The sequence below is a fragment of the Phodopus roborovskii genome, unplaced genomic scaffold (genome assembly GCF_943737965.1).
Source record: "Phodopus roborovskii unplaced genomic scaffold, PHOROB, whole genome shotgun sequence".
Lineage (NCBI taxonomy): Eukaryota > Metazoa > Chordata > Mammalia > Rodentia > Cricetidae > Phodopus > Phodopus roborovskii.
In genome coordinates, this window is record NW_026126433.1 from 27686926 (window position 1) to 27704498 (window position 17573).

The 17573-nt window shown below is 37.2% G+C and overlaps 1 protein-coding gene across 1 annotated transcript in view; it reads right to left on the reverse strand.

The window, feature by feature from the left end:
• The window catches only part of Cep350 (centrosomal protein 350), a 139839-nt gene that overhangs the window by 39523 nt on the left and 82743 nt on the right, over positions 1-17573 (reverse strand). The window contains exons 23-27 of the mRNA XM_051186011.1: positions 15319-15515; positions 14472-14656; positions 13858-13945; positions 9473-9619; positions 6638-6795 (exon numbers count right to left, since the gene is read on the reverse strand). Of these exons, the coding sequence (XP_051041968.1) occupies positions 6638-6795; positions 9473-9619; positions 13858-13945; positions 14472-14656; positions 15319-15515 (775 nt within the window). The remainder of the gene's footprint in view (positions 1-6637; positions 6796-9472; positions 9620-13857; positions 13946-14471; positions 14657-15318; positions 15516-17573) is intronic.

The following is a 17573-nucleotide window of genomic DNA, read 5'->3' on the forward strand; positions in this document are numbered from 1 at the left end:
AAACAAAACAAACAAAAAGAACAGAGCATGCTCTATCGAAGAGTGCACTGAAAAAGGTGCAAAGTTACCTGACCAACTGGTTGTAGATATACAGCTGGAATTTGGGATGAAGGTTGGGAAAACAGACACTGAGAGAGGCCCAGTGATGAGACGTAAAGACAGAGAAGAAGTAGTGAACAGGAGAGCAGTGTCTACAAAATAAGGAGGGAGATTTTAAAACCAAGAGATCAAGAGGCAGGAAGAATGAGAAAGGGAAAGCAAAAGAGTCGAATGAAGATCTTTTAATATGCGTCCTGAATATTACATGCTACTCAGTAAAGCAAATCTTTTTGTGTGACACGCACAAACACATATACAATCTTTTCGATGAATTCTGAATAAAGGTGTCTTCTCAAACATTGCTTAGCCATCCCCTACATTTTCAGGTAAATTTACTCGTTTATGAGAAAGTAATGAGAAGAACAGTGTGAGGCTAAATACATTTTCAAGAAGCTTTAACACTGAGCAAACAATATGGCCATGATCTAGTGTATCAGCAACTCTATGCACATAATCTTGAGCAACTGATTTTTATACCTGTACCTTACTGTGTTTTTTAAGCTAAAATACTGCATTTGTCTTATTTAACCTTACCATCATGATCTAGATTGAAAATAAAAATTAATTCAGTAAACCAGTTTATGGAATAATAACTTTGACAACATAACCACTAACAGAACATACTGGAGATATCCTGCTTTAAGTCTAACACGGAGCCACTTAAATGGTAATATGGGAAATCAATACCCGGTCTTTGAAATATCAGGATGTATAATTAGGAATCAAGTGAGGTAGTCTTAGTAAATATTGTCAGCAAAGAATTTATGAACAGTTCAATCATAAGGCTAAACATAAGTAAATTCCATATGGTAAAAGTCTTAAAGGCAGAGGAAACCTGTGTTTCTTCTTTTGTAGTAGTAAAGAGATACATACATAGATACAAGGACAAATAAGTCCAGTGATAGTTGGAAAGGCTAACCCTCTTTGACAGAGCATGCTCCTGTTCACATGCACACAACAGTGACTTGCAGATAAGGCAACATTCATTATTGCCTTGGAAGGGCAAGGGTTAATTTCAATACATCCCAGAAGGGAGAAAATCTAGGTGTGAATCCAGCCATGAAATTTTTTTTTTAAATAAAGATTTATTTATTTATTATGTATACGGAGTTCTGCCTGTATGTAAGCCTGTACACCAGAAGAGGGATTAGGTCTCATTATAGATGGTTGTGAGCCATCATGTGGTTGCTGGGAACTGAACTCAGGATCTCTGGAGCAGCAGCCAATGCTCTTAATGTCTGAGCCATCTCTCTTGCCCCCAAAAGATTTAATGTCTATTCCTCCACAGAGCATTTCATCACTCTATATTTACACATACTGTCTACGTAACTGGATTGCCTTGACTTTCTGCACTGAACTTTAAGGAAAAACATTCCTGTAAATTTCAGAAAGACATTGCCCCATCCTTGCATTCTTTATGAATGTAAAATGAACTTATTTTGATGCCAATAATCAAAATATTATGCAAAATAAAATGCATTTTGGTTAAGGTTAAAAAATTTATTCGTAACATTCAAATATGACCCACCCTTTTAAGTGTGAAACTGCTAAATGCATGCATAACCTAGCACAGAAAGTAAATAGTATTGGAACACAGAAAACAAGATTTTTTAAAATGTGTAGGTAAAATATTTTGTCTAGCTCTTTATAGAAAACAATTTTTCTCTATCAGAACAAGAACTGACATTTGACATTTATAAAGAGCAAACATATTCAAAATCTCTATGTTAAAAATGAAGAACAAGAGAAATGGTTAATATAAAATGAACAGTTTAAAAAAGAGTGTAAGGAATTATATATTTGAAACATCCTCCAGAAATACATTTCCTTATTTAATATAAGTATGTAACAAAAAGTGCCCTTTAAAACTTGGAAAAAAAAATTAGGATAAAAGGACAGGGTACTTCACAGTAGAGTTAATAATCCTTCAGGATGCTAAACAGCTAATTGTATGGGAATGATGGAAATGCAACTGCTTTGAATTTAAGGACAGTTTGGGTTACATAATGAGGGTCAAGGGTCAAGAAAAGTCATATATAAGAAATATAAACTTTACCAACGGCATTATTATCAGTGAAACATTAAAGGCAGAACTCTTTCATTGTAGCCCAAAGTAGTATCATCACATCAGAAAAATGTCATAAAAGTCAATTTAGAAAGTTGACAGTAGGGGGCAAGCAGTGACTTTTTGAAGGCCATAGAGCCCACCTGGAAGAAGATGGTTGGTTAGTAACCTTTGAAGGTTTTATCTGTCTCTGGCTCACTTCTGCTTCCTTCCTACTCCTGGTAAACAGCTGCCTCATACTCTAGCCTCTCTAGACAAGGTTACATGTTTTGCCAACTCAAATAAAATGAACTCAAATAAATCTTTCCCCCTTATACTGTTTCTATCAGGTATTTTGTCACTGAAATGAGAGAAGCAACTAATTTAGGAAGCATTAAAAATTCTCCCCAGTGTTAGAGAATCAGCATAGGGCCTTGCTTGTACTACATAAACATTCTACCACCGAGTTATATACTCTATCTATATTTGAAATAGGGTCTTTTGTAGCCCTTGCTAGTTATGAACTTTTGGTCCATTTGGCAGCATCTTTCAAGTAGCAGGTAATAGGCATGCAAAACCATACCCAGGTTCAGTAAATTCTCATTAAGTTATCCCATGAATATCATGAAATATTCACATAATGTAGCATTCAAATATGCAGTTTACACTACCATTGTCTGTGTGGAGGGGTTGGCAGTGTGTGCAGGCCCAGAAGAGATGTCTGGAGTCTCTATCACTCTCTGCCTTATTTCCTTGAGAGAGTCTCTCAATGAATCTGGAACTAGGCTATATCAGTTAACAAGCCCCAGCAACTCTCTTGTCTGCTTCTCACAGCACTAGGGTTACAGGTATGTGGATGAACTTCTTATGTGGGTTCTGGGGATTTGAACTCAGGTCATCAAGCTTACATAACAAGCACTCTTACCTACAGAGCCATCATCTAGCCCTTTACTCATTTTTAATTTTAAAATTTGTTTTAAGCAGAAAAAATTAAGGGGGCATAGCAATGGAAAGAAGTCTCCTATTCCTGTTAAAAATTGAGATAAATCTCATCAACAAGGTTATGAATCATGTTTATATTTTAAAATTATGTTTATATGTTTATATTTATACCTTTTTGTGACCTATTTTTACACAAATTCCTACCTTTTTTGACTTAAGTTTTATTTTAGTGACTCATGAACAGTTTAATGCTCCTCATAAATAACTATCTCATCTCATTTACCCAGAAAAATCCTTGAAATAAAAGTTAAGGGGGCTGGAGAGATGGCTCAGAGGTTAAGAGCATTGACTGCTCTTCCAGAGGTTCTGAGTTCACTTCCCAGCAACCACATGGTTGCTAACAGCCATCTGTAATGAGATCTGGTGCCCTCTTCTGGCCTGTAGTCATATATGCAGGCAGAACACTGTGTACATAATAAGCAAATAATTATCTTTAAAAATGGTGGTGGTGCACACCTTTAGTCCCAGCACACAGGAGGCAGAAGCAAGCAGATCTCTGTGAGTTTGAGACCAGCCTGGTCTACAAGAGCAAGTTCCAAGACAAGCTCCAAGCTCCAAAGTAACACAAGGAAACCCTTTCTCTAAAAATAAAATGTTAAATGCATAAAATCAGGCATAGTGGATCTCTGTGAGTTGGAGGCCAGCCTAGTCTTCATAGCAAGTTCATGGACAGCTAGAGTTACATAAGACCCTGTTTACAAAACAAAACTAAGTATATAAAAATATTCTTAACCTTTTTTGAGCAATGTGGTATAAGCCACCAAAATCATTTATATAGTTATTTTGAGACTCTTAAATTTATGTACATGTAAATATAATTATTTTAAGAGCCCCCCCCCCCGTTTTGGGTACATACAACTTAAGCCAGAAAATATTTCTTTATCTTTTTTTGGGGGGGTCTGTCTCTTTTTCTCTCTTAAATATTCATTAAAACCTTTTCATCAGCTCTAACTTTGCTTCATAAAGGAACTTTCATTTGTTTGAGGATTTTTTACTGTGCACCCAGACTGACCTTGATCTTACTGTGCATCCAGAATGACCCTGAACTTTTTTGTTGCTTCAGTCTTCCAAATCCTGGGACACTGCCAACTATATTGGCTATTTTTTCATGAGTTGGCTCTCTTACAATATGTGTAGCAAGAGCTCCACTAGAATTGGGTTACTAGAGGATAAATCTATGTCATACACATCAAAATGACAAGTGAAATTCTTCCTGTAGATCAAACTATTAACTTAAAATGGCACTCAACAAAAATCTGTTTTCTTCCCATACTTAGTATGTTTCGAGAAAGGTAGATATGGGATAAACATTTACAGGGACAAGGAGCTACTTTATAACTGTATTTAATCAAATTAACATTGAAAGAATAACAATCACATAAATATATTTTACATGCTCAGAGCTTATGTGCAACCAAATTACATCTAAATAGGAGTTTTCTTTAAAGAGGAATTCTTAGAGCTGCGTGTGGTGGGGTATATTTGTTATCCCATTCCACACCTTGGACGAGGGTCAGCACTAGTAGTCAACCCGTCTGTGCTACACAGTAAGCTCCCGGCCACATTAAGCAGCAGAGCAAGATCCCTGCCTGGGGTGCAGCAGCTTCATCAGACTGCCCCCTCCCAGAATTATTCAGAGAAGTGTAACCTCTCCTTGTGTCCTTTGTATCTGTTTTCTAAGTATGTTCAACACTTTGGGTTTCTCTAAGCATTTGGAGCTTCCTTACTCTTTCTCTAAAGCCCCTTCTGAGCCATGTGTCTAACCTCCATGCCAACTTCAAGTTCACGCCCTTGTTTTCCCCCCTCTCTTCTCCATTCTCCAGGCAGCTGTGGGGGTTTACACAGTGCTTGTCCTGGAAGGGTTTTTGTTTTGTTTTTAATTCTAATAAAATTATCATTGGAGCTTCAAAAACAAAGGAAGAGAGGAGGAGGTGGGTGAAAGGCCTGTGAGATAGTTCACTGGGAACAATGTGCTTGCTGCCAAGCCCAGTGACCCGAGTTTGACATCTCAGATGGGTAGAAAAGAGAGAGCCTACTCCTACAGATTGTCCTCTGATTGCCACACACAGGCTACAGCTCACTGTCATCATCCCTCCAACAAACACACAAAAGTGTTTTTAAAATCTTTAAAAATTTTCTAGGGCAGGCTGGGTTGCTCAGTGGGTAACACTTTTGCCATATAAACACAAGGACCTTAGTTTAAATGCCTAGAATCCACGTTAAAATCTGAATATGGTATCATGTGTCTATAATCCCAGCATACCCACAATAAGATGTAAGGTGGGGACAAGAGAAACAAAGGAAACTTCTGAATCACCTACCCTTGTATATGCAGTGGTAAACAGAGACTTATCTTAAATAAGATGAAATGTGATTGTTGTTTGAGTTCCACACATGCATGACAGCACATGTATACCTGTACTCACATGAACAAAACACACACACAGAGATTTAAAAAATATCTTTTGGGGGCTGGGTATACAGCATACACCTTTAATCCTAGCATTTGGGAAGCAGAGGCAGGTGAATCTCTTGTTACTTGGAAGCCAGTCTGGTCTACATAGCAAGCTCCACGCCAGCCAGGGCTACATTGGAAAATTGGAAACACTGTCTCAAAATAAAAGAAAAAAAAAAAAAAAAAAAAAGAAAAGAAAAAATGTTTTAAAATGTTTTTAGGGGCTGGGGAGATGACATAGTAAAGTGCTTATTGCTGGTGGGCCTGGGTTTGGATTCTCAACACCACATAAAAACCAGACATGGTGGCATGTACCTGCAACCAACTGCTTACAGGGGAGGGAGAAAGTGGAGGGGGATGGACATGACAAGTGAATCCTCAGGACTTGCTAGCTAGCCAATCTAGCTCAAACAGGGAGCTCACAGTTCAGTGACACACACATACATTTTAGAAGAATGTAAATACAAAACACTATCGCGGTGTCTCACATCTATAATCCTATAATCCTGGACACAGACATACGAGGATTTCCTTAAGTTCCCGGCCAAACAGGGCTATATGAATTCTAGGACACCCTGGGCTCTAGAGTTTTTCTCAAAACAACGACAAGTCATTCCATAACCCGAGAGAATCTCAGCCTCTCTTGTTTCAACTAAGAACTCACACCTGCTCACAAAGCTAAAATTGCACTTGTTAGTCTGAGAGACATCACTGAGCAACAATGAAGTACCAGGATACATCACTCTTCCCCAAGTCAGTGCACTTAACTCTTCTCTTAATGAAAGAAAGGAGAAAATATCACCACGAATATGTTCATGTCCACCACTTTGTTTTTTTAAATAAAAAAACCTGTCTGTATTAAAATGGGAAAAATTGTTCTATAAATAAGATGCATAGTTGATTGACTGTTAGGCAATCTAATAATTCTGCTAAAATATTTTCTTTTCTCAAATTTGTCTGATGAAGTATATTAAATAATACCCACTGATACTTTCAATGTGATTAGATTAAATAGGAGACACACAAAAGCAAATTACTTTTCATCCATTCGACTCCTCATGTTCTTCAGTTTTTGCATGATGCTGCTGGTTTCACTGCTGGAAATAGATATTGGGGAAGGACTGCGGGTCTCCAAACCAGCTGGACCAGGACTGGCCGCCTTATTGTCCTTTGTATCATCATCACTATGAGAGCCCTGCAAACAACATAGAGCAAATTGCCACTGGCTTTAAGAGATCTCAAGATCTGAAACTCAGCCAATTCATGCTTAAACTTAACATTTATAATAATAACAAAACCAAGACATTAATTACTTATAAAACAGAAACTGATGACATTAATCAAAAACAGAATAGTAAAATTACCAGATGTGGTACATGCCTATAATCCCAGAACTTAGGAGGCAGATTCAGAAGGATCAGCAATTTGATACCACTTTGAGCTACCCATAGTGAACTCACGCTCAGCCTGGTATACACAGTGCCTCAAAAAAGGAGCAAATTTTATGTTATACATGTTTTACTACAGAAAGGAAGAGGGACAGAAAAGGAAACATATAATAGTTTTCTTTTCCTTTTTTCAAAATAAGGAAATCCAAAGAACTTAAAAACTTCTGCCAATATAATCGAGTACCCAAATGTCCTCTTTGATTTTTAAAACTTGAAACTCATTAAAGGGAAACAAGGAGCTGCTGGGTGGTGCAGTGTAGAATGCTTACTTAGCAAGTGTGAGGTCCAAAGTTTAATCCCTAAACTGCTTTAAAATAAAATTTTAAAAAGTACAACAGACACTATAACTATATAAAGCATGCTCATACACAAAGAATGAACAGAAGATATAAACCTCAAATATAGTAGGAAAACACACTTCTAAATTTTTTGTGGCAAACAGTATGTTCGCAGATTTTAAAAACTTTACAGGGAAAACGTGCAGGAATTGCTGGCTTAAGCAACACAGTATTTCTGAGGAGCAAAAAGCAAAACTTGAAACCAGGTATTGTGGTCCATGCCTATAATCTCAGCACTCAGGAGGCTGAGGCAGGACTGCCAGACCAACCTGCTAGCCAGCCAGAGCTACAAAGCAAGATCTTGTCTTAAAACAAAACAAAACAAAACAAAACAAACAAACAAAAAAAAAGCCAAAGAAAGCAAAGCAAAATAAACAAAAATTTGCACAGAACACAGTGAAATTTTAATACCCCTTTCTCACAAATAGTAATTTACACCCACTACTTCACAAGAAAGTGGGTATAGATCTTATTTACTGTTTAAATTTCATGAAACTACATACAAGGCAGATCACTTCTCTTTTCCTTTCCCAGCCTGAACAAATGAATCCTAAAATCATTAGAAAGAGAAGCATGATTCCACCTATGTGTGGGTACAGGGAGTGCAGGAGCAAGCGCTGGGAACTAGAATCTGAGTGGGATAAAAAAGAAATCACTGATGCAGAAGTGTAGCCTACAGGGAGAATCAGAGGAAACAGGGCAACAAGGAAGCTCACGGGGAAATAAGTGGTTAACATCAAGTCACGAGTATAAACATGGTGAGCAGTAAGGATGCCTTTCCATGGAGAATTTCCTGGCAAAGGTGACACAGTCCAAATGGGAGGCAGATACAGGGAAAGAAGAAATAAACAGGTGTGGTGGCTTGAATGAGAAGTGCTGCAGCCGCTCATGTCTGAATAGTTTCCAACTGTGGGAAGGATTAGGAAGTGTGGCCTTGCTGGAGGAAGTGTGTCACAGAGCGCAGCCTGTGAGGTTTCAAGTGTTGTACCATTCTCAGTGTGATCTCTGAGATGCTCCAGCCTACATGCCTGATACTTGCTGCCACAATGTGCAGCCATGATGGACTGACAACCCAATGGAATGCTTTCTTTATAAGTTTCTGTAGTGGTAGTATTTTGTCACAGCAACAGAAAAGTAGCTAACACATTAAGACAGTAAAGCCCAGTATATATCATATTAGTCAAGTACTTGAGGCACAATTATAAATAATAGGATCAATCAAAATCAAGGTCTACCTATTGATGGCAACAGAAATACAGTATCATTGGCATAATACTCTTACCACAAATATACAACCTGAACTTAATGTCAAGGTAACACCAGGCAAAGCCCAGTTAGAGAATGTTCTACAAAATGACTGGTATGTATTCTTCTCATAGAGCATGGTCAAGGAACTACTCTAGGGTGAAGGGGTGTGGGGAGGATAGACACAAAAACTGAGTGCTACTAGTGATCTTTAAGTTGATTTGCTATAAAGAACACCATTTTGACAATGGAGAAACAAAAGACTTGAAGTTAAATAGTAATAATATTTCAACATTAATTTGTTGCTACTTATTGTCAAGCAACTAAGTATAATGAATTATAATGTGCTTAATTTTTTTTCTGTTAACTTAAAAATGTTTCAAAAAATCAAAACAGAGAATATTAGAGATTTAAATTCTTAAGAGTTTTTCAACACAGTACTGATACTTCACAGTATCTTAGGATAGATCCAAATTTTACTCTTGCCTAAGATGTCCTTTGGATCCCTTGTCATAAAGTTAAATCAGACAGATGAAATGAGTACCATTCAACTCAGGAATAATGACAGATTGACCAGCAAACCCAAAGATTCTGTCCCACTTTAATTCATAAGAGGAAAGAACTTAAAGCTAATGAAAGAATCACATGTTCCTTCAAAATGAGCACATTCCACAAGAAGGTGTTCCCCTACTGTACATAACAGCAGACACGTGGGACTTCAGCCTAGTTCTTATTATACCATACTGAACAAAGAAACCTATCATTTCAGAATCCAAAGTGAACTAAGATTAGCAAGCAATATAGGCAGAAAACAAGTTAATAAAATTTTCACTTAAATTACCAATTTATTCTCCCCTGCAGACTTCAACTTCTCCTGCAGTTTGATGGTGGTCTGCCGGATCCTTTCTATCTCCTCCTGCTGCTTAAGAATCAGTTGCCTTTCCTTCCGAGCTGCCTTATTGGCTTCTTGAAGGCGTTTTATTTCTGCCTAACATTTAAAGACATCAGGAAAAGGGATGAGATTTGAAGGAGCCAAGTTCAAAGGAACATACAGAAAAGAATCAAACCATCACATAGGTCACAGACATAATGTACTTCCAGACACAATACCAAAACATTCAAATTAGTGAGGGAGGGAAATATTAAAAAATAACCCCATCATTATAAAATAATTTAACATGATCTCTTAAACAACTGTAGTTAAAGATACTCACAAATTCAGACCTTCCTAAAGCTAAAATGCCTTTCACATTTTCCTACAATGTTACTGTATCTTCACATTTACCCAATTTATAGCTGCACATGAGTAAATCAATTAGTATAGCTACTATTCTGCTGTCAAATTCTTAGACATAAACACTTCCCATTATTCAAAACAATGCTTTAATCTTAACTGTTTCATGTTATGAACTAGTTGTCTGTAAGAGGTTCCTAAAAGTAGGAAAAACAAGTCAATGCTAATGAATCAGTCAATTGTCCTCAATACAGTTTTAAAAACTGCTTTCAACCTGAGTATGCTGGTATATACCTGTAACCCCAGCAGTTGGGAGGCTGAAGCAGGAAGAACAAGAATCCGAGGCCAGCTTAGGCTACATAGCAAATTCCAAGCCAGCATAGACTACACAGACTGTCTCAAAAACAAAAAACTAACTGCTTTCAAAAACAAAACAAAACAAAAAAGTATTCCTCACAATCTACCAGAAACACTTATGACCATACTGTATCCATCACTCTTCACATAGTGTTGGCAGCCAATTTAGTGGAGGGAAAATAATAATTTCATTGCTAATAATTGTTAAGACTTAGCAGAAACATCCCTTTTCATAAACAAAATCACTTTACCAATGAGATAAGCACAATAAAGACACTAAAAATCTGTTACTTTCATTATTTTAATTATGTTTGAGAGTTGTTTGTTTTCTTTCTAATTATTAGCAATCTGAAAAGTTAATAGTATAATTGCCAGCAATTTGGATTCCAAGAATGCAGCAAAGTACATGATAAAGATCTACAGTTACAAAACTACTGGTCAATAATTGTCAAAATTCTGTAGAGGACTCAATGGGTAGAAGTGTTCATCCGACACCCTAAAACTCAGGGTAGACAGCACTGATTCTTCAAAGTTGTCCTCTGAGCTCCACACATGCCATGGTATACATGTACTGTGCATACATACACATCCTATAGCACATACACAACAGTAATAATAAATACAATTACATTTTAAACAATTTGTTAAAATTCAATGTCTCTCCTAATTTTACTTATGATGAAATGTTATATAGTAAGAACAGAAATGAAACACTAGAGAAAACTAGTCTACCACATTGTATAACTACTACTCATGGATAAGCATTATCATGGATTTGGTATATATCCTTTTAGCATATTCTTTTAAAATTCTTTCACAGTAGTTGTACCAACTTGGAAAAAACTAGACTGTTTAGTTTGTATGTTTTAAGACATTCTAGAAATAATATCATAAGTACATATTTTCAGTTCTGTTCCACTTACCCTTACTCTTGAGACACCCTCTCTCTCTCTCCCTCCCTCCCTCCCTCCCTCTCCCTCCCTCTCCCTCTTCCTCTCTCTCTCTCTCTCTCTGTGTGTGTGTGTGTGTGTGTGTGTGTGTGTGTGTTTGTATACACAAATGTGTTATGAGGAATCAAACCCAGGACCTTCCCCATTCTAGGTTAGCACTCTACCATTTAGCAATACCCTAATCTAGACATCGCCTTTAATACCTCTCCATGTTGACTGGTATATTCTAATGTGGCATAAAATACCTATTTAAACAATGCTCCAATGAAGTCATCTATTTGGTTTCCATGTGAACTGGTAAGCATTTCTCTGGAGTACAGGCTCTCAAATGTTCATGATTCCTAAACTCTCCAGGACCCTTTTAGATAACTGTTAGTACTAAACTATTTCTATAATATAAAGACATCTGTTCTACTTCAAGCTCATTCTCTCCTGACCATGAAATAACGTGTGTGTGTGCATGCGTGCGTATGTGTGCTGTGTGTGCGTGTGTGCGTGCGTGCGTGCATGTGTGTGTTTTGAGACAGGGTTTCTCTGTAGCTTTGGAGCCTTTCCTGGAACTCACTCCATAGACCAGGCTGGCCTGGAACTCACAGAGATTTACCTGCCTCTGTCTCCCAAGTTTTGGGATTAAAGGCGTGCAATACCACCACCCAGCTAATTTTGTTATATTTTTAAGAAAATAACTATATAATTCTTAAAAAGTTAATGACAACAATGGCATTTACAGTTTTGTAAATCTATTGTCTGATGGATTTTTTTCAATATAATATATTGATCAACTGGAAAATTTAATTTTAAGGCAAAATGTACATTCTAACTGTTCACATTTCATTAAACAAAAGCAAAAAAATATTAATTACTATATTTTTATCACAAAAGAAAAAATATTTAATAGGTGGCATAGAAAAGTTTTAACTTCCTCTTAAAATCTTGATCTTCAGTGACAATGAAGACCATCCACTGTTTTCTGTGAAGTCACAATTATACTTTTAAGACTTATTTTTAGTTTATGTGTATGGGTGTCTGAAGTGGACATGGATCCCCTGGAACTGATGGCTGGGAGCTGCCATGTGGGTGACGGAACTGAGCCCAGGTTCTCTCCAAGAGCAGTCAGTGCTCTCAACTGTTGAGGATATAAAGAAGCATAGTTTGCCTGTCAATGATTCTTTCAAGTAAAAGTGATACTCCAAGTTGTTGTGTGGCCAGTTTACAGTAAGGAAATGCAAATAAAAGAAGATTTAGATTCTATTTAACCTCAATCAGGATGACTATCATCAAGAAAACCAAGGACAAGAAATGCTGACGCAGACAGAAGGAAAAACCATTGCATATTACTGGTAGGAATGCAAACTGCACAAATACTTTTCCTTCTATTAATCACTGTAGTCTGGCAGCTGAAACAGGGCTGTTAAACACAATATAAAAACAATATGCAGCTGGGCATTGGTGCACACCTTTAATCCCAGCACTCGGGAGGCAGAGGCAGGCGGATCTCTGAGAGTTCAAGACCAGCCTGATCTACAAGAGCTAGTTCCAGCCAGCCTCCAAAGCTACAGAGAAACCCTGTCTCGAAAAACCAAAAAAAAAAAAAAAAAAAAAAAAAAAAAAGGCAATCATAAGATCATTATTTTATCACTTCGTTAAGGCTTTATTAATCAACACTTGCTTTTTTTAAAACTATATGTACATGAAAGCAAAGAATATGACTATCAGTGTAATCTTATGTCCCCAGTTTGTGCTGGGACACTGATTTATGCTTCAATTTCTTAAGCAACTAATGTATAAATTCACTCAATTACTTTTCTAGAGAATCAAGGGGGAAAGGAATGCAAATCTTTCACTATCACTGGGTAAGTGTCTCCTACAGGCTCATTTATTAAAAGGCTAGCTTGCAGTTTGCCAAATGATTAGGTGGTTGTAGGCTCTTGAGAGGAACTTGGATTGGAGTGATGCCTGTCCCTTCATATCTCTCCTACTTCCTAGCTGCCAAGAGCTAACCATCCCTCGTCCCCATGAGTCACTACCTAACTACAGGCCCTAAAGCAACTGGATCAACCAATCATGTACTGAAACCCCTCAAATATAATCAAAATAAACCCTTTTCTTTACCGTGGGTATTTATTATGGCAACAGAAAGCTGAGTAGCACACTTCCTGAGTGAACTTTTTTTTTTAACTTTTTTTGTGTGTGTGACACTATTTAAGTAATAATCTATTATATAACTCAAATCGTGTTATCTAGGCAATCTGACTCCAGAGCCTGAGTTCTTGACCGTCATGTACTATTCTACCCCACTAGATTCAAAACTAAGATCCTTCTAAGTCTCTAAGACAAAAACAAAAAACAAAACAAAACAAAAACTAGTCAATACGTAATTAAGATATGAAAATCTACTTAAGGAAACAATGTCTAAATATTAAACCACATCCACTATTCTGCACATATTTTAAGTTTTAAAAGACTATTTTCTGGAATATATGAAGGCAGATTTACTACTGTTAGCAATAAGACAGTTTTAAGGTAAGAGAAATAGGTGACACTAGTAATAAATGCCTATAATTATTATACTATAGGAATAAATATCACTGACAGTGGTAATAACAAACGTGATTAGGCAAAGTAAGACATTTTACAAACTTCCCTTGTGATAAATTACGTGCCATGGGTACTGTTCCCACACACCTTTTCTTGCTGCAGTCTTAAAAGCAAACCGCGCTGTTTTTTCCGGAGTGGGGGCATCTTATCATCCTCTCCTTTGTCTCGTAGATGTCTGTAAGGAATATTTTTTCATTGATACAAATATTAAATTTATAAGTCAAAAATTCATAACTACTATAAAACCTATAAACTTAATATCTTCCTATATGGAAAGTAATTGTTAGAAGTACCAATTCAAGTTATAGGAAGTGTTTCACTTAGTATATAATATATGCAAGGCCTGGACTCCGCCCTTTAAGGACAGCAATACTTTGAGTAACTTAACAGCACTCTAGAGAAGTGACAACTTATAATGAGTTGGATGGAGCGATCTAAGAGAAATGAAAATATTCACCAGTAGGAAAATTATTAATGCAAATCAAAGATTATTGCTGCTATTTAGCTTGAGAACTGTGTTGATATAATCCCATCAGACAGGCTGGGAACACAGCTCATGGTTAGCATAAGCGTTTAGCATTCACCAAACCTGGGTTTGATTCCCCAACACCAAAAGCAAACGAAACCACCTTAAGACACGAAGCATTTCTTATTTCAAAAGAAACTGAATAGTAAAAACTATATTCATTATAAGAACTTGCTTTTTTTGATGTTCTAGCCAGGCTAATTCAGCCTTCGTTTTCTCCTTTAAGGCCTTTTCTCGAAGACGCAGCAGTGAGGACTGGTGAGCTGCACGCATTTCCTCTTCTTTCATATACTGTCGCACCATCTCCATAGTGAATTTAGAAAAGCTATCCTGTCCTCCTGAGAATGGCATGCTTAGCTCCTAAAGGACAGAATTTATTTCAAACTTAATACCTTCTAAACCTTTTGGTATTTAACTTCATTTAAAAACTTATGCATTTATAAAAAGTTAATTACAAAAAATAGGGGTGGGGTCACATGTTAGTTCCAAAGCCTGAGATAGGATTACATTAATACATGAATTTGAGACTAGCCTCAGCAACACTGTGCCATCTCATCTCAGAAAGAAAAAATAGAAAACAAATGACGCAAACAAGCATTTCATAAAATTACCTACCATATAAGAAAATGTCACTCAAAAAGATATGAGAAAGACTAAAATTCAGCCCCCCCCAAAAAAAATTATTAATGAATAGACTGCAAAGTATGCACTGTCCAGGGGAAACAAAGCAGGGTAAAAATTTGTTCCTGTACAAGAGTACAATTTGGAAAGAGGAATGTTTACTTTTACAGGGATGAAGTTGAAAAGCCTGTAAACAATACTGGCTGAGATGCTTAAAGGTCTTATTTTAACTAATAACTTTATATTCTATTTCATTTGGAAAACTAAGCCAGATTTTACATGTATAATACAAACCTGATTGCTTGGAAAATATTTCTGTTGGTTGCAAACTATATAACCAGTATTTATATAAAATGTATTCTCTCTGACTGCAACCATTTACCTTCTAAGTAAAAACAAACCTTGGCAGAAGACAGTGCAGTCTTGTCTGGGGAAGCATCTTCATCAGAGTCATCATGATGGCCTCTCCTCTTTTCCATGTTAAATCTTCGATGACTCTCAGAAGGCAGCAAAGATCGAAATGACTTTTCTTCTATTTCATCTTCTGTCATAGATTCATCAAACTTCAGGGAGTATTCTGTTGCAATAGAAGTCGAGTCTAATAGAATGAAGAGAATTATCATAATTCTTTTGAGGGGAAGAGAGGGTGTGACACAGGGTCCCACACAGCCCAGGCTAGCCTTTAACTGCTGATCCATCTCTACCTCCCAAGTGCTAGGATCATCACATACAGTTTGTGTTATGTGGTGCTTTGGGCCAAACCCAGGTCTTAGTGTAGCATGGTTCCAACTGAGCTATATCCCCAAGCCCCATAACTTAACAGTATAATTCTTCTCAGTAGGCCTTTAAATGGAACTCTTTTTGTCTCTTACTAAGGCAATTCTATATAAATTCTCAGAACCATACATAGCAATGAAGCTTCTCTCAAATATCTAGAAATACTAGAATAAAAAAATAGGTTAACAGTATTTATCCGTAGTGCAAGGACTTCGAGAGCCCATTCCCTATGAAGGGATACTCTTTAAGCCTATATACATGGGGGAGCATCTAGGTCCTGCCCCAAATGACTTGACAAACTTTGATGGCCCCCATCATGGGAGGCCTTGCCCTCCCTGGGGAGGAGATGAGGAGTAGGATGGAGGGTTGGTGGGGAGCATGGGAGGATAGGAGGGGAATGGAACTGGGATTAGTATGTAAAATAGGATTGTTTTTAATTTAAATTAAAAATAATTTTTAAAAAGAAATTTTTAAAAAGTTAAAAGACTAATAAATTTCTTCTAAATATTTAAAGAGCATTCATTTAAAGAGTAATTATAGATTAGTTAAGAAACAACTATTATACAAAAATTGTATGATCAGATGCTTCACAAAGGAAATGACAAGGGAAAAAAATAAAAGTTTAACATTATTATCAAAGAAAATAAAAGTTACCCTATTACTGAAGACACCACACACTTAAGGACACACAACTTGGATGACTCAAGCTAGGTCTCAACCTGAAAGCCTCCTTCCTGCAGTACAGGTTTCATAGTCCCAGAAAATACTGTGCAAGCTGCCAAGGGAGGGAAGCAATTACAGCCCCACACAGCTTCACACCATGAACCTGACAACTACCAGCATGGCAAGATGTGCACAAAGGTGGAAGGAGGGGCTCCAGGACACACAATGGTGGCGATCAACAGCTATCTAAGTGGATGGACTTAAGGTCCACTCGACACAAGAGCACTCATGCCTGGTACTGGAAACCTGGCTAACTTCCTGGAATCAGTTGAGGTCATGAACCTTGGAAAAGAATATATTACCACCACTTTCCTAGACCAGCATAGTTCCTTACCACATTCTAAATCTAAAGTTTACACTGCAAGTAAGTGTAGCTACCACTTACTTGGAAAGATTATAAAAGCGAGAATACCATGAAGTCTGCCACCAAACAGTCTTTCCTAGAAATGGCTACATGACAAGACCACAACAACAGCAATATCAATGGACATTTAATGTGGAATGGGAAAAATTTCATAGGCCTCTACTCCTACACAAAAAACTCCAGGCAACTATTGATTGCTGGAACAAGGAAAGTTAGCCTCTCCCAGAGATGAGCCCAGTTACTGCTTATCAACACAGTGGCCAATCTTGAAACCATAAATACACAAACAACAAAAGTGGTTATGTATGTATGTATGTATGTATGTATATACGTGTGTGTGTGTGTGTGTGATAAAAAAAGAGGTTATTAACTTGAGAATGGGAAGGTATGGGAGGCCCAAGGGAGGGCAACTGGGAGGGACTGGAGGAAGAAAAGGGGGAGAGTGACATAATTCTATTTCAATTAAAAACAAAACAAAAAAAAAAAAAAACAGATAAATGCAGTCCATGCTTAGTTAAAAACTAAAGAGCAAAATGAACATGGTGGTATACTCATAAAGGGAGAAGCAAGAGGATCTCTGTGAGAGGCTAACTTGGTCTATATAGTGAGTTCCAGGTCAGCCACCAGGGGTACAAAGCGAAAACTTGTGCCAATAAACAAAAACAAACAAACAAACAAACAAACAGGACATGTCTTCAGGTTGGCTATGACACACTATCAATCTCTTGCTTACTGAGTACTCCCTACTTGCTGGTATCACAAGATGCTCTGAACTCCTGAAGCATGTGTCTT